At 37.4% G+C, this 22,319-nt stretch overlaps 1 protein-coding gene and 1 long non-coding RNA gene across 6 annotated transcripts in view; one reads left to right on the top strand and one right to left on the bottom strand.

Moving 5' to 3' along the window:
- The window catches only part of LOC105842530 (inositol-trisphosphate 3-kinase homolog), a 98,486-nt gene that overhangs the window by 33,279 nt on the left and 42,888 nt on the right, over positions 1 to 22,319 (bottom strand). Inside the window, exon 1 of one of the 3 annotated variants that reach the window (XM_038013492.2) lies at positions 1,690 to 1,947. The exons of the other annotated variants lie outside the window; for them this stretch is intronic. Within the exon in view, the coding sequence (XP_037869420.1) occupies positions 1,690 to 1,716 (27 nt within the window). The 5' untranslated portion in view covers positions 1,717 to 1,947. Of the gene's footprint in view, positions 1 to 1,689; positions 1,948 to 22,319 lie in introns of those variants that run through there. 3 annotated transcript variants of the gene reach the window in all.
- LOC134199508 (uncharacterized) overlaps positions 9,662 to 22,319 on the top strand; it is a 61,479-nt gene continuing 48,821 nt past the window's right edge. For all 3 annotated transcript variants that reach the window (XR_009974022.1, XR_009974021.1, XR_009974020.1), the window contains exons 1-2: positions 9,662 to 10,174; positions 12,414 to 12,541. This is a non-coding gene — a long non-coding RNA (uncharacterized LOC134199508). The remainder of the gene's footprint in view (positions 10,175 to 12,413; positions 12,542 to 22,319) is intronic.

Raw genomic sequence — 22,319 nt, 5'->3', positions numbered from 1 at the left:
CAACAAGAAGATCAGTGGACTGTGTCTCTGGGTTACTTCGCTCATCGAACTCTTCGTTGTAATCGACAATTTCGACGGGGAGTTCTTTTGTTTTAACTGAGACATCTATTAGTATTTCAGCAGTCACGTGGCAAGACGTCTAGGATGCATTCGTTTATGTATGTGCATGCTATAGTCGTACGTTACTGGTGGAAGAGCGAGCCCACCACCAATAGCGCTACCACTGCTACCACTACCCTTCCTACTTTCTTATGTCGAAGCAGTAATGCGTTATGGTTTGAAGGAAGAAGCAGTCATTATACTATAACTGGGACTTTAGAACTCCGATGTGGATGGCGGCATTTAAGTTATTGATGTCTATGGGCTCCGGTAACAACAGTTAAGCTGTGAGCTTCAGGACCCATTTCAACAAAAAAAAAACATATTTAAGGCTCATCAAGACTATTTGAAGTGCTTATAACGTCAAAATCGTTGAATCATTTAAAAGAGACGCGAGAATCATGATATCTTTTAAAAAGCAGGATCGAAATTTCATTTTTAATTTGTTTTAATTAATTTAATTTAATTATGTATGCCCGGGTTTAATATCCAGAAGGGGTTCGAAAAATTGCTAACAGAAGCAGGGCTATTTCAAAATATTCAATATTGTAGAATGGCTACTTCGTTGTTCAAAGTCGAGCTAATAGCGAAAAAGCCTACCTTTCTTCTTTGATAGCGAGATTTTAAAAATACGTTAACAGCGTAGAATGCCTACCAGAAAGCATGACTCCCAAGTGTATTATTATAGTTCTTCAACCGATTGTCAGCCCACACGATCTAACTTTTGCCTTTACAATAATCTTGTATGATATCTTTTGCAATAAATAACAATATGAATACATGCGTGTGTTAAAACTGAGAAAGCTGTATTAAATTAAATAACAGTATTTAATGAATATATTATTCTATGAGCAACTTTGAATAACAACCCGCTAGGGCACGACCAAACTAGTTTTATTGATTTACTCAGCTCTTGAATATTATGGGTGTCTACAAAATATATTTCCTGACGGTACTGATATGCTTTTTTATAAAAACGTTGTATATATGTATATTATGTTGATTGTTATAACTGTGAAATTATTGTACTGATCCACATAGGACTAGTTTATTATGGGTAAACCACCAAGGTTTTAAGGTTTTTTTAGACTAACTTGAACTTCTATAAAATACTTTCATAAAATACCTTATTAGCATTTCCTATTGGAAATTTTGTATTTATTATTAAGTATTTTTCTCAGTGTTTATTTAACTGTACGTAGGTAGGTAAACATATAATCAACTTAAATTTCAGCAGATAAATGCAGGTATATCTTTTTTGACTGAAACTTGAGCTAAAAGAATTCGAAAATATTTTTTTATTTGCCTTTGATTTGTCAACATGTTTTAAACCACAACTTAATTGCACATTAGACTTTAACAGTACTTACTTACTTACCTCATATAAATCTAGTCTCATAGAGGTTGAAAAATATAATTTCGCGCCATACCAAGATTAGAACAACAATAGAGGTAAGAAATTTTGAAGCGATCGAAAATAATCATGACTATTGAAAACAATTAAACTTCTAAAACGCATGATACAATATTAAACATTAATTCCTTATTTTCTGTTAAAATTTAATTGATATTATCAATTAAGGTACTTACTTGTGACCACAACTCTTCAGTCAACATAACCTCTTTTAACAAAACGTGCTTTAAACAAAACTACACAATGTAACAACTTCCTTTACACTATTTTGTTTTTATTCAAAATGTTATCGATTCTCGAAAAGTCTATAGGTACTGAATATAATAATATACATTTAATGAGTTATGCATTTGGCGTACAGGGAAGCAAAGCTTGGTTTTACAAAGCTGTTTGTCCTCTCCCTTTCTCGCAAACATCCCGTTCTCCCGTCGATGTTATAACGGTTATTCTTATTATAGCCAAACCGGCTCAGCGTGTAGGTACCATAAGCTGACCCCGGTACACGCAAAAATGAACATTAAAGACGGCAACGTACACGCTGAAATCGCAAGAAAAATACAAAACTTAACCATGGCATTTGCAAACTTAAACACTCACATAACGATTTACAAATTTAGATATCGAAACAAAAACATGTAAATTGTTTTAAACAGGTTTGGAAAAGAAATTAAGAGGACTATATTAAATTTAGACGGCACGATACATTTGAGCTGTTAAATACTCATATGTATGCACTTAGTCAATAAAACACAAATTACCCTGACGACGTTAGAACCGTTTTAGTTGCCCTCGTGCTCTGGGTAATTATCTATATAGTGATTTTGTAAAATTTCTACAATGAGTATTTTTTATAAAGGATTTTTTTTACATAGACGCATACCTACAGACGCATATAGTACGATTGGCACAACGCCTGGGTGCGGGAATTGAGAGAAAGTGACTATTATTTAAATAAACATTGAAAGTAAAATGTCAAAAACATGTTCGGTTCATTTTTAAAATTAAAATTATGCCTTGGTTGATTTGTCTCATTCACATACAGCGAATATGACTAATGAACTAAATGAATTAGATACAGACCCGGGATACGCTAATAATTAACACATATAAATATCCTAATTAAAAAATCAAACACACGAATTACGTAAGTTTACACTTACGTACTGTGCAGGAATGTCTGTAAAGACAAAGGTAAATCATACTAAAGACTTGATACATTTGACACAAAGCTAAATCATACTAAAGACTTGACTGAAATAGTCAGTGTTCAATTATTGACAAAATAGTTGGTCAATTGTTATGTTGGTCCTCATTTTTTGTTTGACGTAAATTCAAAACCATATTAAATGTCCTATTAACTGATTAATCGACTGCCGCCTGTTCACTGATTCATGCCATGACCTTTTCGAAGCACGGAAATGACCAAGGCGACATCACTGAAACAGGTCAGGGATTCACTCTTTCGATTGTGCTTCGTTACATTATATATTAAATTAATCATCATTATACACTAAATCACTACATCATATATGACTACAATGACAGCTCAGTCAGCACAAGAGATCTCCCGGCATTTTTTTCCCTAACAACGCTGATAGCCTCAAAAGACTATGTCAGCGTAATCTAAAAATTAGATGAGCTCACGGGGCTCAAACCTGACAGCGTTGCTAACACTAGCCCTAGCAAGAACAGTGCTTCGCAGAATCTACCACCGGATCGGAAACGCGACCCACTGAGAAGATCCGGCGAGAAACTCAGTGGGCAGTGTCTGTGGGGAACCCGGCAGTTTAACTAACCCTCGCAATGTATAATTGATAGGATCTGGCTTTTAAGATAATATTAAATTTTGTCAAATCTATTTTTTATTTATAGCGCACGAGCTGACAACCCACCCGATGTTAACTGGTTACCAGAGCACATAGACATAACAACATTAATGCTGCCACTCGCCTTAAGTCTTGAGGTCTATGACCCAGTTGTATAGTGATTACGAAAATTATATTTTTTTGTTGTTGTTTTTTTTTTATACGATGGTATTCCTTCAACGTCGAAGCCTCTCGTGGATATCAAGTAAGTACGTATTATATTTTATTTAAAGTTTATGCCTGCGGTGCTAGTGCGGGTTCGTATTCCTCCTTACCCCCAAGATACAATTCCAAGTATTAGGTAGACTAGGTTAGGTAAGGTAGGCAGAAAAAATAATAAAGAGACTAATACTGCAGGCAGATGACAAATGGGCAGTAGCGGGAGACTAGGAAAAAATACCAACATTTATAATTTCAAACAGCCAGCCAGATGATGATCTTAAAAAAACGTGTGATCCAAATAGTGAAAACACAATGCTGGTCAGATAGGACATTCACATATTACATATATCTAATAATTATGTAAGCGATTATATTTACGTCCACAGTTCGAGATATTATAAGTTAGATACGAGTCCTAAGTGCAAGGTTTAAAACTCAGCGCATCACTATATAGTCCGGTTCAATTGCAAGGAAATGAGTGACGGAAGAGACGGAACTAAGTGCGTACTAGCTACAATAAAATTATCCATAAAATAAGATTACGAGTAAAATAAAACATACATAATATGTACAAACAAAGTTGCCAATAGCATTGAACAACAAAAAATATTTGGTAGTAATTAGTAAACCTTAGAACTGATATCTCAAGAGGGGTGGCGCATTTACGTTGTAGATGTCTATTGGCTCCAATAACCACTTAATACCAGGTGGGCTGTGAGCTCGGTCACCCATACATACAATAAAAAAAATAAAAAAAATAGTGGGTAAGTTAAAAACAATTACTATTACGAATTGTGCAATTAAAATTATTCATTTTTGGAATTATTTTCGAGAAAAATATTAAATTTAATGTCAATAACAAATTATTCTTAGGAGCTTACTATGCAGGTCCAGTGAGAAATTATTTGGACCTAGAATATGCAGAACGATGGATCAGTAGTCTAGGTCTCATTGCGTGGCCGCCCCGTTCTCCGGATTTAAATCCACTGAATTATCTTTACTGGGGTTGCCTGAAAGGCAATGTCTATGCCAAACCAATTGCACCAATTGATGAACTGCGTCAAAGAATCTTGGAGGCTGCAGAAGATATGAACAAACGGGAATATGCGAGACTCATTAAAAGATCATTTTAAGACGTTGTCACGCGTGTGTTGACGTAGATGGTCAACAATTTGAGCATTTAATTTAAGTACGCAATAAATATTATTAAATATCTTAATTTCTCGTTATGACTTTCATTGAAACAGTCTCAAAACCCTTTTTTGAACAGTAGGTAATTTAATGTTTTCAAAAACTAAACTAAATAATCCTTTTTGTTTCTTGAGAAGAGAATCCTTAGAGTTTTTACAAGTGTTGTCATAGTATTGCACCATTTTAGAGTTGTGATGAGTTGCGCTAACTTTTGTAATAACATGCCATAGTACATTTCATACATTTTTTTACACAGTAGCATGTCAAAGTTGAATAAAAGTTAAAATTTGAAGAAAAAAGACTGATTATTTTATTTTTATATTAAAAACTACGAATGTTTTGGTCCTTTAATTAATTAATAGCGATGTTAGTTAGGTAGCTAATACAAAACAAAATGTGGGGACATATTGACATTTGTAACCACAGTATCTAATCATAAAGGTGTAAGGTATCAAATTACAATATTTTTCAAAAAAATTAATGTAACTTTGAAAAAAAAGAGCTGGATTTTTTTTATTTTTTTTCCATGGATAGTTAGACACCGCACCGGTACCGGCTTATCGTTGAATTTTGGGACACCCTGTATAACATTTATTTTTCCACGAGATCAGTTTTCTTTTATTTTTAAAAATGAAATGAGGTCTCTTCGATTTAGTCGCAAATATTAAAATGAAGTCTATTCTTTAAACGGTATCACAGCTTAGTAATTCGAATTCCGTTGCAAAATGAGTTTATAACACATTTAGACAAGCGGTACGAAGCGTTTTTCATGAAAATCTTCGTTCTTTTTTTACTTACCTACTTCTTGATTCTACAAAACAATCCACCAACTAGTTATGATACATCAAAAGTCTTATTAAAAACATGGACACTGTCACATAGTTGAAACAGCTCTTTGAAATTCATTTGCAATTGTTGCTTCAATCACGTAAAAAAAATTAACAATATATACATATTTATCCGATTAACGTCGTTTGTTCGCATCGAGTATTGTGTCACGACTTTGGTATTTGGCAACAACGAACCAAAAAAAACCGCTCATTGTTACTCGGTGATTTATTGTTTATTTTTTGTTCAAATCGCGATCGTTGAACACGCAATAGTTTGGCATTAAGTAACTTAAATAGGACGGAAGGTATATTATTACAATTAAATCTACCTATGTCAAAAACCTATTAAAAAATATGAATACCGATGAGTATAAAATTAACTAAAAATAGCTGATAAAAATATTTCTACTTGAATTTCATTAATATAAAACATTATAAAATTAAAATCATTATTATGTACTGTTTCTCAAACACCAGCGTCCCGGGCGCCATTAAGCAGACCGAATCCAGGCAACATTGGAGGAAGCTGGTGCAAAAACTAGACCAAGGTGGTCACGACCCTTAAACGATGAAGAAGAAGAAGAATTATGTACTGAATTTGGTACACAAAACTTTTGCGCAAGCCTGTTTAAGACAGATACATACCTAATTGTAATGTTTTAAAAGCCGACCCTGAAGACGCTGACGTCAACGGCTATAATCCACGTTCAAGACAACCTCATGTGAGCCGATTCGTTGAAAGTAATGGTACTGTATTCAAGACACATAAAAATATACAAATTTCAATAAATTCATTTTTCTTAGAGCGAGCACTTTATTCCCACAATGTGGACTCCTATTCCATATTATTATACAAATGATTGGTAGTAAAGTTAAAACCGCCCTGCCTATTTCTGCCGTGAAGCAGCAATGCGTTTCGGTTTGAAGGGTTGGGCAGCCGTTGTAACTATACTGAGACCTTAGAACTTATATCTCAAGGTGTGTGGCGCATTTACGTTGTAGATGTCTATGGGCTCCAGTAACCACTTAACACCAGGTGGGCTGTGAGCTCGTCCACATATATAAGCAACAAAAAAAAAACTGCAGTACGTTATGAATATCTTTGGGTTTCTGTACCGAACTTTGAATTTATTTATTTATTTATTTACTTCTTACAAACTAAACAGTTGACCAAAAACCTTTGAAAGGTAAAGAACTTGGTTGGAATCCATATTCATACATATAATATATTATTATGTCAAAGATATTATATACTTAGTCTGGCCATAAATACTGTTACAATTAAAAATAAACAAAATTTGATTTTGAAATCTGTTATTTTTTTATGATTGCTCATTGGATTGCTCATTGAGATTTCTCATTTTGGCGCCAATACACTGTACAATATTTTGCGATATTAAAATGGAGTGGGGTGATAAAGAGAATCGAATCGCTGTGATTGCATTACACAAAGTAGGTATGGAGCCAAATGCAATTTTTAAAACTCTTCATACGCTTGGTATTAGTAAAATGTTTGCGTACCGGGCTATTAATAGGTGCAATGAGACCTCCTCTGTTTGTGACAGAAAAAGATCTGGCCGTCCACGTAGTGTTCGTACGAAAAAGGTGGTCAAAGCAGTAAGGGAAAGAATTCGAAGAAATCCTGTCCGAAAGCAAAATATCTTATCTCGGGAGATGAAAATAGCACCTAGAACCATGTCGCGTATTTTAAAAGATGACTTAGGACTTGCAGCCTATAAGAGACGTACTGGTCATTTCGTAACTGATAATTTAAAAGAGAATAGGGTGGTAAAATCGAAACAACTACTGAAGCGGTACGCAAAGGGAGGTCATAGAAAATTTTTCTTTACGGATAAGAACATTTTTACAATTGAGCAACATTTTAACAAACAAAATGACCGTATTTATGCTCAAAGCTCTAAGGAAGCTTCCCAATTAGTCGACAGAGTGTAACGTGGGCACTATCCGACTTCAATGATGGTTTGGTGGGGTATGAGCTATGAAGGAGTGACTGAGCCATACTTTTGTGAAAAAGGTATCAAAACATCGGCACAAGTGTATCAAGATACCATTCTTGAGAAGGTAGTGAAGCCCCGTAACAACACCATGTTCAATAATCAAGAATGGTCCTTCCAGCAAGACTCGGCGCCAGGTCATAAAGCTCGCGCAGTCTTGGTTGGAAACGAACGTCTCGGACTTCATCAGAGCTGAAGACTGGCCGTCGTCTAGTCCCGATATTAATCCGCTGGATTATGATTTATGGACAGTTTTAGAGAGTACGGCTTGCTCTAAATGCCATGATAATTTGGAGTCCCTAAAACAATCCGTACGATTGGCAGTGAAAAATTTTCCCATGGAAAGAGTGCGTGCTTCTATTGATAACTGGCCTCAACGTTTAAAAGACTGTATTGCGCCAATGGAAACCACTTCGAATAAGCTTTTTATACTTTAAATTGTTTTATATTTATGTAAATTAAACTAACACACTGTAAAAGTAATAAATGTTATTTGCCAAATATGTATTTTTTTGGTTTTCCTTAGTAACAGTATTTATGGCCAGACTAAGTATAAGAGATAACGCGTTTTGCGTATTGCGTTGCTTCTGTTTTTTGTGTAAACATTTTTTTTAGTTTCTCTTTTTTTTCCTTTGTTCACTCTCTACTTATGTGATTTTGATGGTGGAAACATATTTGGTTATTGTTTTGGCAATTTTTTTAAATATTGTATGTTTGTATGTTAGTTTCCCAAATAAATAAACAAATAAATATTAAACATTCACATTTAGCCCGTAGATCCTTGTCGTACGTATACGTACTCTATCTGTTCACTGGTAGCCTACGGGGCTATTCCAGCTACATTGTGTCTGATAGGTGAGCCTCATGGGGCTCAAGTTGACAGTGTTTTCCAACACTGGCCGTAGCAAGAGCAGCGCTCCGCAGAATCTACCATCGGTTCAGAATCATGATCCACTGAAAAGATCCGGCGACAAACTCAGTGGATTGTGTTCATGGGATAGTTCGCCAGTTGAATTCTTCGCCATAATCGAGGAGTTCATTGAGGACAGTGACCGCTGCTTGAAGAGCCTAACTAAAAGCACGCGGATTTGTTGATCTGTTGGATCCGACAAGAGCGTAATAGGAAAGAAAGAAAAAGAAGAATTGATGAAAGGGCTAGCATTCCAGTTCATAACCTTGAACACATCTTTCAATGCAGTGGTAAACATTTTCGTAGAAAACACATCTTCCTACCTCACGGTACGCTGCAGAAGGATGAGATACGAAGCCTAGTCCTCTAATTGAACTGAAATAGGACAAATCGTGTTTCTGGTGACGGCAGCTTATCGTTGCCCCGTGGCCTGAGTCGGATATATAATTAGCGGGGGCCACGATAAGAGAATTTATGTGTACATTTTCAATATCCATAATACAGACAGAAATTCTAGATTGGGTCCATTGAACGTGAAGCATCGAACTATAAATATTTCATAATTGAAACCCTACCTCCAATAATCATAGTGCTAGAATAGCAATTTGTGGTGTTGAAATTCAATACGAATTTGAATACTTATCAGAATGTTATTAACATATCGACATAAATATTATAAACCAATTTTAAATGATGCAATTATATTCATTGCGAAATCACGCGTTTGATAATTGGGTTCTTTAATTATTGTGATATACATACGTGTAGTAATTAAAACAAGGGTCATCAAAAATTAAATTCGAAATCAAGAAATTAACGTACACGAAATATACTGTGATATTTCAACATTAATTTAACTGGTGGTAGGACCTTTTGGGAGTCCGCACGGGTAGGTACCACCTCCCCGCCTATTTCCGCCTTGAAGCAGTAATGCGTTTCGGTTTGAAGGGTGGGGCAGCCGTTGTAACTATACTTGAGACCTTAGAACTTATCTCAAGGTGGGTGGCGCATTTACGTCGTAGATGTCTATGGGCTCCAGTAACCACTTAACACCAGGTGGGCTGTGAGCTCGTCCAGATATCTAAACAATAAAACAAAAAAAAAAAAATTTAACTTTAATTCATACGTGCAGGTATGAAGACATCGGTCTTACATCATCAGACCAGAGACCCTGTTAGTAACCATTTTATGCGTTGTACCGTTTTATTTAAACTTCAACCTTATGATTGAGGACGGATAGCTGCATTCACATTATGATGTCAATGAATTCAATGCTCTCTTAAATAACTTAACACAGGTAAACCGCGAGCTCGTCCATTCGTCTATAAAAAAAACACTAATCATATTATGCCGACTCCACCTATTAAGATTGCGATCAAAAAGTAAAGAAGATTCTGGGTCTTATTCGGGCATTGTAATTCCAAAAAAGGATTTGACAACTCGCTAAAAGTTCAGCTCCAATTAGCGTCTGGCATACGGTGAAATGTATTCATATTTGTATATCATTTGCACAGCCTCAGTGTGTGACAAAATTATTTTTAGTTTATCGTGACTGTGTTGTGTACAGTGTACCTAAGTGTTGATTGATTACAGAAACTTGTTGAAGATAATATTTCCATGACACTCGGTGCGTAAAGCAGTAAAGTGAAATAAATTTTACGATTCGATATTTACTTCGATACTTTCCGGTGAGTTACTTATTAAAGTAAATACATAAACTAAAGTGAATTAAAAATACATAAAGTTTGTATGATTCGTGTAAAGTAACTATAACTAAACGTTTGTATGTGTATGTAATGTAGTAATCTAACACTACGATTGTAAGCATGAATCTGATCCCAAAACCGCCATTCCTATAATTGGACTTTAAAAATGTATATTTATTTACGTACTTTGACGGCAGTCTTAATCACATTTTTTATTTTATTTTATTGCTTAGATGGTTGGACGAACTCACAGCCCACCTGGTGTTAAGTGGTTACTGGAGCCCATAGACATCTACAACGTAAATGCGCCACCCACCTTGAGATATAAGATCTAAGGTCTCAGTATAGTTACAACGGCTGACCCACCCTTCAAACCGAAACGCATTACTGCTTCACCGCAGAAATGGGCAGGGTGGTGATACCTACCCGTGCGGACTCCCAAGAGATCCTACCACCAGTAATTACGCAAATTATAATTTTGCTGGTTTGACTTTTATTACACGATGCTATTTCTTCGCCGTGGAAGTCAATCGTGAACAGTTGTTGAGTACGTATTTCATTAGAAAAATTGGTACCCGCCTGAGATTCGAACATCGGTGCATCGCTCAACACGAATGCACCGGGACGTCTTATTCTTTATGCCACGACGACTTATTAACTTCTTATTGTCCGAGTGGAAGAGCGGGTCACATTTACCATATACTAAAGCAGTAAGCGTTGTATCAATGACCACGATCGACTTTAAATATACATTAAATTTCAATGAACTTGTTTATTTATGCAACTAGTTATCGAGGAGATATTAATTTACAAACTAAAAATAACATATAGCCCTGTAAAAATAAATCTCCATGTTACTGTACCGTGATAATCATTCGAGGTAAACACTCGGAAAAAATTTGATTAAAGTGACATTATTATATCACTGTAGTTTTATGCTCTCGTTAATTTGAACAAAAAATTTCATTGGAATTAATTACAATAAAACCGCAGCTACGATTCTATATAAATAGATCTAGATGTGTATAATGATAGTAACATAATATTAATTTGCTTTGTATGGAGTAAGAGTGTGTGCTTTTAATTGTAGTAGAAAATATTTTATTACAAAAAAGAAAGACAGTATATAATAGTATAATTAAAAGAAAAAAATACTCATTTTTTCACCGGGTCCCAATCTCCTCTGTGATACCCACGCGGCGTATTTGGTAGGGTCCCCGGTTCCGAATGAAAAAGTTGAGATGAGCAACCCACCAAACGACTCCCCTGCTCGAGCCTCGCCCGCTACAAATTGCGGGAGAAGTAGGAGATGGCATCCATCATCAAAAATACTGCAGGCAGGCGCGAGGTCACCCTGAGAAGTCAATCGGCGGAGTTGTCAGTGAATTGACGTCAGCCATCACGGTCAACGGCCCGTAGGGCACTGAAGCGATGCACACGAGAAAGTCGACTTTCCAGGACCAGTCTTTACCGAGCATCACAGCTATTACGGTCGCCAACGATAAGTCTCGACGGTCTGTAGACCGACAGAAATGGCTCAAAAAGCTGGCCGTGGACGTTAGCTAGGGTCTCCATCCCCTCAAAATTAGTACGGAAGCTTCGTCGACCGTCCATAATCAAAACTAATACCTTAACATTATTTTCCCTACAAACATAAAATTACAGAAGCAATAATCTACATTTTGTATAAAAATAACTTTATTTCGTGATAAGGTGGGTGACTTTTTGTTGATAAAACTGTAAGCGATGTCATTACACCGCTTATAACTAGTTAGGGCGTATTTAATGTTATTAGCAAGGTTATTAAACCTATAATTGATTCTGAGCAGTTTGCCAATCCAATAAATCGAGAACAGTCGAGAACTCATGTATAGATTATTTAATTTAAATTATATAATCTACTATAAATAAATTGATGGATTTGATTTAAAATTACTATTAATATTTTGTGGACATGTTTGTAAGTCTGTTTGTTCATTTCATTTAATACATCATTGTTGCACGGTCTTTTATCTGTTAAACAGATCATTAACAAGGAGAACTTATAGCGATTTGACTCTACTTAATGCCATGTACGCTTAGCCAGCAGCGAAGACCTTAGAGATTAAATAGACAACGGATTGTTGATAGTAGTGGACATTGTATACACTGCAAGCCTATTACAGTATAATTCGGAACATCCTTCGTTTAGCAGTACTTACCCTGACTATATCTTTTATAGAATTATCTGAAGATCCTCTTTGAGCTAATACACAAAAGGAACCTTGAGGTGATACGTTCACGATATCGTGTTTAATACATCCTGATGCCACACAGTCTCCGGCGCGGCTTCACCACGAGTGTTTGGAGGTATGCGCCACTTATTTAAGCTTCAAGCTTACTAAATACTACTCCTAGACAGATTCCAAACCATTCCTAATTATCCTATCTCGTCGAATAATCTAAGTCACGGTATGGAGTCAACCAAGGTCTACTATCGGTCAGGGCAGACATTAGAACGTCTCGAAACTAATATATCATTATCGAATACAAATATCGCATCCGTGTTGTTGATCGTTGAAATATTCCTTCATCAGCTCTCCAATCATGACGACAGTAGCCATGTCATGGTGAACTTAGAATGGGTTATTTATTATAATAACATACGTATACCTTTTTTTTGTCTGTGATTTTTTGAAGTGAAACTTCTAATGCGACTTCTAACAAGGTTGTGTTAAACGTTTAACGCTACCATACTAGAAAGAGACAGAGCGACAGTGAACGCGTGGCACTCGAACGCATGCGCGTAGCATAACTGTTACAGGCCAGCGCCAACGTTAACAACGAGTAGGGTCCAATATTTTAATGAAGTATTAAAAAAATACATGTATATTTATTTTCTATCTATAATTTAAAATATATATAATATAAATGGTGAAGATGTCGCATCTCTTATACACAGCATTCCCTATTACAAGAGCAACCTGATTTAAGGATGAAAAAGGAAGAAAACCAACTAGAAAAAGAAGTTTCACTTCATTCACGTGCACCAAGTTGCACGGGCACCGTTTTTTTTGTCTTTTACAGTTTTTATATCTTGAGTTATTCCTGGCTGTCGATTCATGTCCATACAAATTTAATTCCGTAGGGTAAGAAGAAGTTGTCTTAATTTAACTCGTAAAATGATTGACCTAAACAAACATACATTCCGACATTGAAATTGAAAGCTTGTAAAAAAAGGTATATTAGTGTTCGATCATGTGACTAAGAAGACAAAGAAATAATGTTCCAAATTCAATGGCTATATGCTTGAATTTTCTCCCGTGTTATGGGTACTGGAAACACACTTAGGCAACAACGGCCAAGATTTTAATCCAAACCGAAACCGGACACGGAAGTTTTGGAACAGTAGTCAAACTCACTAAAGACAAGACCAAAGAGGCGATCACAAGCTAAAAAACGAACGGTAAACATAAGTGATTAATAAATATATTCTAAATTTGAAAGAAATTGGCAGCGACTTGACTTGATGAGGCCTTGACGTCCATAAGCGACGGTGACCATTTACTATCAGGTAGACCTGACGTCCATAAGCGACGGTGACCATTTACTATCAGGTAGACCGTACACTCGTCTATCTACAATAGCCAAGACAAAGACCATGAGAATGTATACAAAAAATATGTTTCTAATTGACTACGTGTTCGAACAACTGGGATTACCAAGAGGATAACGTATGTGAAACTAACCTAATAATTATCTACGTTTTAGGAAAAAACCAGATATATACGCAATCCTTCTTATTTTTTGGTAAAAAAAATATACATAGATACCGTTCACAGGAAACCCCAACGTGGGTTATCAGCGAGCTCGGGTAATTATTCCATTGGCGCTTGCGCCTGAGACACTATATCACCGCATGTGCCCAGATTGCGGAATGAGAAATGTAAACAAATAAATGAATAAAATTTCCGAAGACAGTGTTCAAGATGTTCTTAACCGTGTTTCTGAGTTTAAATCGCATTAAATTACTTACTTGAAAAAAGGATGTAGTCGAGAAAAAAAAAACGCTATAAAGACGGGTTTCATTATAATATAATCAAATATATCAATAACAAACTTTCTAAATATAAAAACCCCAAGATTTGCCTCTTGTGTGGCCACACAAACACGAGACAATAACCACTACACCACGACCTGTATACACTTTCATATCTTTCACTTGTATTGTTAAGTCTACGAAATAGATAAATTAATACCTTAATTATCTATTCTGTGGTTAAGTCACTACGCGACAACCTCTTTCCCATAACAGTATCGTATCTATCTTTAGTATTAATTGTATTAATTATAATAATTTAGTATTAATTGTAAAGTTATGTCATATTCCCGGATTATTTGAAAGCACATTATCTACCTTGTCCTCCATCAAGAAGTCTAATTATAACAGCCGTTGTAGAATTCAACCTCTTATCTCAATTCGAGTGTAGCAATCACATAACTTTTTTCCTGGGCTGCAGGCATCGTAACGTGAATGCTGCCACCCAGAGACATGATGATAAAATTCACAATGTTTGTATTTATGATTACTTCACTATACAACTTCAGTGGCCGCTTAACAGGTCAAGGACCGGAGCGGTCCCTGTGGGTGGATACTATTACTTTGCCAAAACAAAATTAGCGTAGAATACCCCTGACCGCAAGTTTTCTATTGAATATGTAAGGAACGCGGACCCCCATGGCTCATCTAGGCTAGTAGCTATAGTATATTAATGGGGGACTATTCGACAATATAATTGTATAATCAAAAAAATAAAAGTAGGATTAGCTTACTTGAGTAATTCTTTATCCATATGCATTTAATAGCTTTTGGCAAAAATCGCAAAAAAATCTCGGTCCTAAGCCTGTAAAACATTAAGGCTTCGTCTTCGTCATTTACCTCGTGTTCTTATATAACCTAATAAAAACACGTATACCACTTCACTGTCATTTGTGAATTTACTAAGCAGAACAATTAATTACGTAAAAATATAATCTGTAGTCAGAACGAGACCACAATCGGATAGATAACAGTTTAGTGAGTGTGTTAAGTTTTTCTCATCACACCCTTCACACGAGAATGACACCGATCGAATTAAAAGACAATCATGCAAAGTGGCGACTACAACGGGTCAATTACATGAATCTGCTGTTATGCTATTTTTAACGGGCTGTCACGCTGTGGACTGAATGTTCAAGTCGCGTGTTAGCAGCGTGAGTTGTTTATACCAAGGCTGTACAAACCGCGGTGTGTATCTCAAAATTATATGGCTCCGAAACTACTGCACCGATTTAAAAAAATCTTTCACTGTTTGGAAACTACACTATTCCCGAGTGACATAGACTATAAACTTTTTTGAAAAAAATTACGGATCCTTACTAAAACTCCAATGTAACCGAAGGTGTAAAAAAAATACCTAAAATATTATTTACATCGAGTGCCCTGCGAAAACTATTGATGATAAAATAAAATAATGTACCTACTACGACTTTGTAGAACATATTATTATTTACAAAAAGTGTCGCGACAGCATAATATGTCTAACTATTATAGTTATGCCGCAATAAGTGTTGTTTTATTTAAAAAAATAAATTTTTGCTAAAGACCTGAGCGGAGTCAGAGCAGGCCGCTATCATAAATAAATCTACTTTTACGGTTTAATCTCAATTTTTTTAAAATTAACATTATATTAATTCCGATGTTTCGAACACTTTACAGTTTTCGTTGTCACAGAAGACTGTCGCCTGTCGACCTCGCTTCTGTTGTATAAGTCTTTCTTACATGTCTTTCGTTTAAATTTTACAGACGTCTAAATACATACATATACATACATACGTAACTATACTTGAGACCTTAGAACTTATATCTCAAGGTGGGTGGCGCATTTACGTTATGGATGTCTATGGGCTCCAGTAACCACTTAACACCAGGTGGGCTGTGAGCTCGTCCACCCATCTAAGCAATAAATAAAAAATTAAAAAAATACATATTATATTCCAACCTTGTCTCTCCGTGACTCCCTTGATATACGGTAACACTGAATCCCGTTCAACTGTAGCTGGATCTGGTGTTCAAGAAATATTAAAATAAACCGGACATTAAGCCGTAAAATTATGTAGTTTTAATTATGTCTACGACTCGCTAAAGCCGACGAAAACACTAACAGTGTAACAGTAAAGAGAAATATAAATTCGTAAAGTTACATAACATTAACAGATTTATGTAAAGTTGCGCGGGTTTTTTTAAATTACCGATATCTAATAAAAATATTTTCTTTAAATGACTAACCGGCTCATGTTAAAAAAAAATTGGCTCGCAGTCATCTCTAATCAAATAGCCCCAGTGTAAACGTTAAGGAAATAGGTATCCGTGACGCAATATGGCCTATTATATTATAATGTTGATATAATTATGAATACAAATATTTCTTTAATGTCATTTAATCTGGCGTGTGAGTGTCTAGCGTTTGTTGGTGCTTAAGGATCTAGTGTATTGTATGACGGGTGCGATTACCGTTTGAAGTCAGTAGTAGTATTAACGAAATGTAACAATCGGGGTTTGCACTTATTTACTCTGGTGGTTATTCTTTTTACTGGTGGCAGGACCTCTTGTGAGTCCGCACGCGTAGGTATCACCACCCCTCTTATTTCTGCCGTGAAACAGTAATGCGTTTCGGTTTGAAGGGTGGGGTAGCCGTTGTAACTAAACTGAGATCTTAGAACTTGTATCTCAATTTGGGTGGCGCATTTACATTGTAGATGTCTATGAGCTCCAATCAGGTGGGCTATGAGCTCGTCCACTCATCTAAGCAATAAAAAATATAAAAAATACAGTTATCCCATATAATACGTGTTTCAGGTAAAAACACGAGGTCGATGAATTTTAAGTTTTTAACAGAATTACTTATGCGATTTAAAATTTAGCGTCCGTTGCTTAATAACTGTTTTTTTGCCTTTGTAAACAGACGAGCATACGGTCCAGCTGATGATAAGCAGTCACTGTTGCTCACAGGCACCACAAAGCCAAGCCACGTTCACTACTTATTGAATGTACTAAGATGGCCGCCGTAGTCGAAGCCATTCGATAATGCAGTGATACAATCCCCGGACAATTAACACTTTCGCATAGTTATTAGAATATACCCGCCTAAAATGTGCCGGCCTACGAAAAACTTCCACAATGAACCAGTCAAACTCTCCGATTAGGCTTCGCACTACCCATCACAAAATCACTAATTATTATTAGACCAATGAGACGAATGCCAATGAAATTATAAAAATAATTAATACATAATTAAGAAATACAAGCGTGCCATGCAAACAACGTGTTATCGGTGCACACTATTAGCTTATCGACATTTTCACAAGACTTCCCGTTACGAAACATTAGTGACCCGCAGGTTAAATATTGTTATGATCGTGTGAGGATTGCGTGTGACGACTGTGACAGACGGGTTGGTAGACGGGCCGCGACCCTTTATCAGTTACGTGGGTAGCGCCCCGTCGCGTCGGCGCTTGACCATGACATACTTCATTAAGATATACCTTTGGGATATTTCGACTTATTAATTATCTATAGATAAAAAATAGATTAACCACAATTAGGTACCAAGTTATAGATAAGTTTGAATGGGTGAGGCACGTTTCAAAAGTTTATTTATCATTAAATATTTGAACTTCGAATACTCTGCTATCTACCACGTACTTGGATCATCACATCCTTACGGATCCATCAGATCCAATAACTCTTGCATTAGACGCATTCACCTCTAACACTAGGAGCAGGCTTAGGAAACCCGGTAACCGTACTCGTCGAACTCGGCAAAAAGTTCAACGTGCAACTTAACCCATGCATCAGCCCGCTGAGTTTCTTGCCGGATTTTCTCAGCGGGTCGCTATTCCGATCCGTTAGTAGATTCATTCGCGAAGCAGTTGCTCTTGAGTTGTTAGGTCTTTTTTTTTCTTGCTTAGATGGGTGGACGAGCTCACAGCCCACCTGGTGTTAAGTGGTTACTGGAGCCCATAGACATCTACAACGTAAATACACCACCCACATTGAGATATAAGCTCTAAGGTCTCAAGTATAGTTACAGCGGCTGCCCCACCCTTCAAACCGAAACGCATTACGGCTTCACGGCAGAAATAGGCAGGGCAGTGGTACCTACCCGCGCAGACTCACAAGGGTCCTATCACCAGGTCCACTTTGGACGGGCTCGGGCAGCTGTTAGCAAATACCACCCCTCCTGGCCGAGCCTTTGCTCGCTCACCTGTCTTGGTAAAACTGGAAATCATAGAGCCAAACTACGATTTCGCTGTATTTAAAATGATTATGCCATAAATGCGGAAAAGATAAAGAAAATACCTTTTTTGTAATTCAACCTAATAACGTACCACGTTTGCCACGTACCATCCGGCTATGGAATGAGCTGCCCTCCACGGTGTTTCCTGAGCGCTATGACATGTCCTTCTTTAAAAGAGGCTTGTGGAGAGTATTAAGCGGTAGGCAGCGGCTTGGCTCTGCCCCTGGCATTGCTGAAGTCCATGGGCGACGGTAACCACTCACCATCAGGTGGGCCGTATGCTCGTCTGCCTACAAGGGCAATAAAAAATAATAATAATAAAGAAATGCAATAAATATAGCATTTTATTATTTTTTCATAAAAATAACGATACACAAAAAATTACCGCGTGTGTCCAAGTAATTAAGCTAATTGTGTGTGTTTATAGTAAATTGATGCATCATGAAACATTACCACGTAGCAGGCGAATAAAAAGCCTTAGAGAAAACCTGGATGCACATAACTTAAGACAAGGGTATTAAGCACATGTTATATACCATGCTAAGGCTGCGTATTCACTTGGTACGGTCCAAACATCTATAGAAAAAGCCTTTGTGCGGTATCGGGTAAGGCGCCCAACTTCACTACATAGTATAAAACAAAGTCGCTTTCTCTGTCCCTATATCCCTATGTATCTATGTATGCTTAAATCTTTAAAACTACGTAACGGATTTTGATGCGGTTTTTTTAATAGATAGAGTGATTAAAGAGGAAGGTTTATATGTATAATAACATCCATTTAATAGTGGAGAAATCAATAATAAATTACAGTTTCCGAAGCGAAGCGAGGGCGGGTCGCTAGTAGATATATAAAACGCCTTTGTAGAAAGCAAAAACTTTTTGTATGCAAACATGAATGGTGTGATTGGATTGTATACTGAATTTTATCATCAATATTACTAAACGACAACTGTGGTGGGACATATTCACTGGTGGTAGGACCTCTTGTGAGTCCGCGCAGGTAGGCGCTATTTCTGCCGTGAAGCAGTAATGCATTTCGGTTTGAAGGGCAGAGCAGCCGTTGTAACTGTACTGAGACCTTAGAACTTATGTCTCAAGGAGAGTGGCGCATTTACGTTGTAGCTGTCTATGGGCTCCAGTAACCACTTAACACCAGGTGGGCTGTGAGCTCGTCCACCCATAAAAGTAACAAAAAAAAAAACATAGCTAGTTACATAATTCAAGCTGCTCAGCTTGATTTATATTCTAAACTAGTTCACAAACACTTTTCATTGATGCATTTCATTCGCAGAATTCTATTATAGAAGCGTATCTATGAAATGCGCAGTTACATATCTTATCGAGCACCATTTACGGGTCAACTGGATTAAATTTTCCAAGCTGCATTTTATAATTTACTATAGTAACCGAATACATATTTTTTGCATTTTGCTCGAGCAGAGCGACTGGTGGTAGGACCTCTTGTGAGTCCGCGCGGGTAGGTACCACCGCCCTGCCTATTTCTGCCGTGTAGCAGTAATGCATTTCGGTTTGAAGGACGGGGCAGCCGTTGTAACTATACTGTGACCTTAGAACTTATGTCTCAAGGTGGGTGGCGCATTTACGTTATAGATGTCTATGGGCTCCAGTAACCACTTAACACCAGGTGGGCTGTGAGCTCGTCCACCCATCTAAGCAATATAAAAGAAATGCGTTTATATAAAAGTATCAAAATTTAAACTTCGATTTGTAATAGTGCGGGTGCTTACAAACGAAATGAACTCTACTCTATTTTTTATTTTCTTTTTAACGAAACAATCACAGTTATTTTTTAAATAATGTGAATGTTTGTAATGTAATTATGATAATTAACATTACATTGACGTGCCAGACGGAAAACAAATTAAAAAAAAGACGTAGAGATATCTTATCAAAGATCACATAACTTATTAAAGGCGTTCGTGAACAGGCCTAGAGTTAACATATTGTCAGTCAGTGAACTCCACTTCTCTTATTCAACATTATTCTCATATACAATTTTAAAAAAAACAATTTGAGATTATTTTTTCTTCAAGGGTAACTACGTAACCACGACCCACCTGATTAGCGTTTTTTTCGAAGCGCGCTGCTTCACGGCGGAAATAGGAAGGGTGATGGTACCTACCCGTGCGGACTCACAAGACGTCCTACCACCAGTAATTACATAAATTATAATTTTGCGGCGTTATCATGCCTCATCATACGAGACTACTTGTCGAACCGTTCGTTCCGATATCGAGTCGAGGGAACGCGTTCCCGGCCCCGTCACGTCACAGCCGGAGTCCCGCAAGGCTCCGCCCTCTCCCCGTTACTATTCAGTTTGTATATCAATGATATACCCCGGTCTCCGGAGACCCATCTGGCGCTCTTCGCCGATGACACCGCCATCTACTACTCGTGTAGGAAGAAGGCGTTGCTTCATCGACGACTTCAGACCGCAGCTACCACCATGGGACAGTGGTTCCGGAAGTGGCGCATCGACATTAACCCCACGAAAAGCACAGCGGTGCTCTTCAAAAGGGGTCGCCCACCGAACACCACGCTGAGCATCCCTCTCCCGACTAGGCGCGTCAACACCCCCGCCCCCGCCGTTCGCCCAATCACGATGTTCGACCAGCCCATACCGTGGGCCCCGAAGGTCAAATATTTAGGAGTCACCCTCGACAGTAGGATGACATTCCGCCCCCACATCAAGACGGTACGCGACCGTGCCGCCTTCATTCTAGGACGTCTCTACCCGATGATATGTAGGCGAAGTAAAATGTCCCTTAGAAATAAGGTGACACTCTACAAAACTTGCATACGCCCCGTCATGACCTATGCAAGTGTAGTGTTCGCTCACGCGGCCCGCATACACTTAAAATCCTTTCAAATCATTCAATCCCGTTTTTGCAGGATAGCCGTCGGAGCCCCGTGGTTCGTCAGGAATGTCGACCTCCATGACGACCTGGACTTAGAGTCCATCAGTAAGTATCTGCAGTCCATGCGCCACTTCGATAAAGCGGCACGACATGAGAACCCTCTCATCGTGGCCGCCGGTAACTACATTCCCGATCCTGCGGACAGAATGGAAAGCAGTCGACGTCGCCCAAAACACGTCATCTCGGATCCTCCCGATCCACTAACGGTGCTTTTAGGTACTTCAAGCACCGGTCACCGTTCTCGTCGAACCCGTCGCTTGCGACGAAGGGCTCGACGAGTAAATTAACTCTCAGACACAGCCCACTGAGTTTCTCGCCGGATCTTCTCAGTGGGTCGCGTTTCCGATCCGGTGGTAGATTCTGCGAAGCACGACTCTTGCTAGGGTTCGTGTTAGCAACATCGTCAGGTTTGAGCCCCGTGAGCTCACCTACTAAAGTTAGGGTTACGCTGACATAGCCGCTAGGGCTATCAGCTTAGGTAGGAACAAAAAAAAAAAAAAAGTTATCATGCACTTATGAATTTCAGTACATTCGAATAAGTACACGAACGTAAAATGTCTGTGAAAATAATTTTTTTTGATTTATTAACAATAAATGTGTGTTGTGGTACAAATGCTATTATTATGTATGTAGTCATGAATTTTAAATATCTGTTGTGACAAGAGTCGATATCTCATATATCTTTATTTGAACAATAGATTTGTAATGTTAGTTACGTAAGGTAAAATATACAAACTTTCATTTCTAAAAGAATATCATGGAAATTGATTTACACGGAAAACGCACGACACGAATAAAATTTATTTATTTCAATAATAATAATTCTATGATTTGTTTCTTTTTTAATATTTAATATGCCATAGATAGGTG

Source organism: Bombyx mori, chromosome 10 (genome assembly GCF_030269925.1).
Source record: "Bombyx mori chromosome 10, ASM3026992v2".
Taxonomy (NCBI): domain Eukaryota; kingdom Metazoa; phylum Arthropoda; class Insecta; order Lepidoptera; family Bombycidae; genus Bombyx; species Bombyx mori.
Note: the sequence above shows the minus strand (reverse complement) of the source record. Positions and strands in the feature narration are given on the sequence as shown.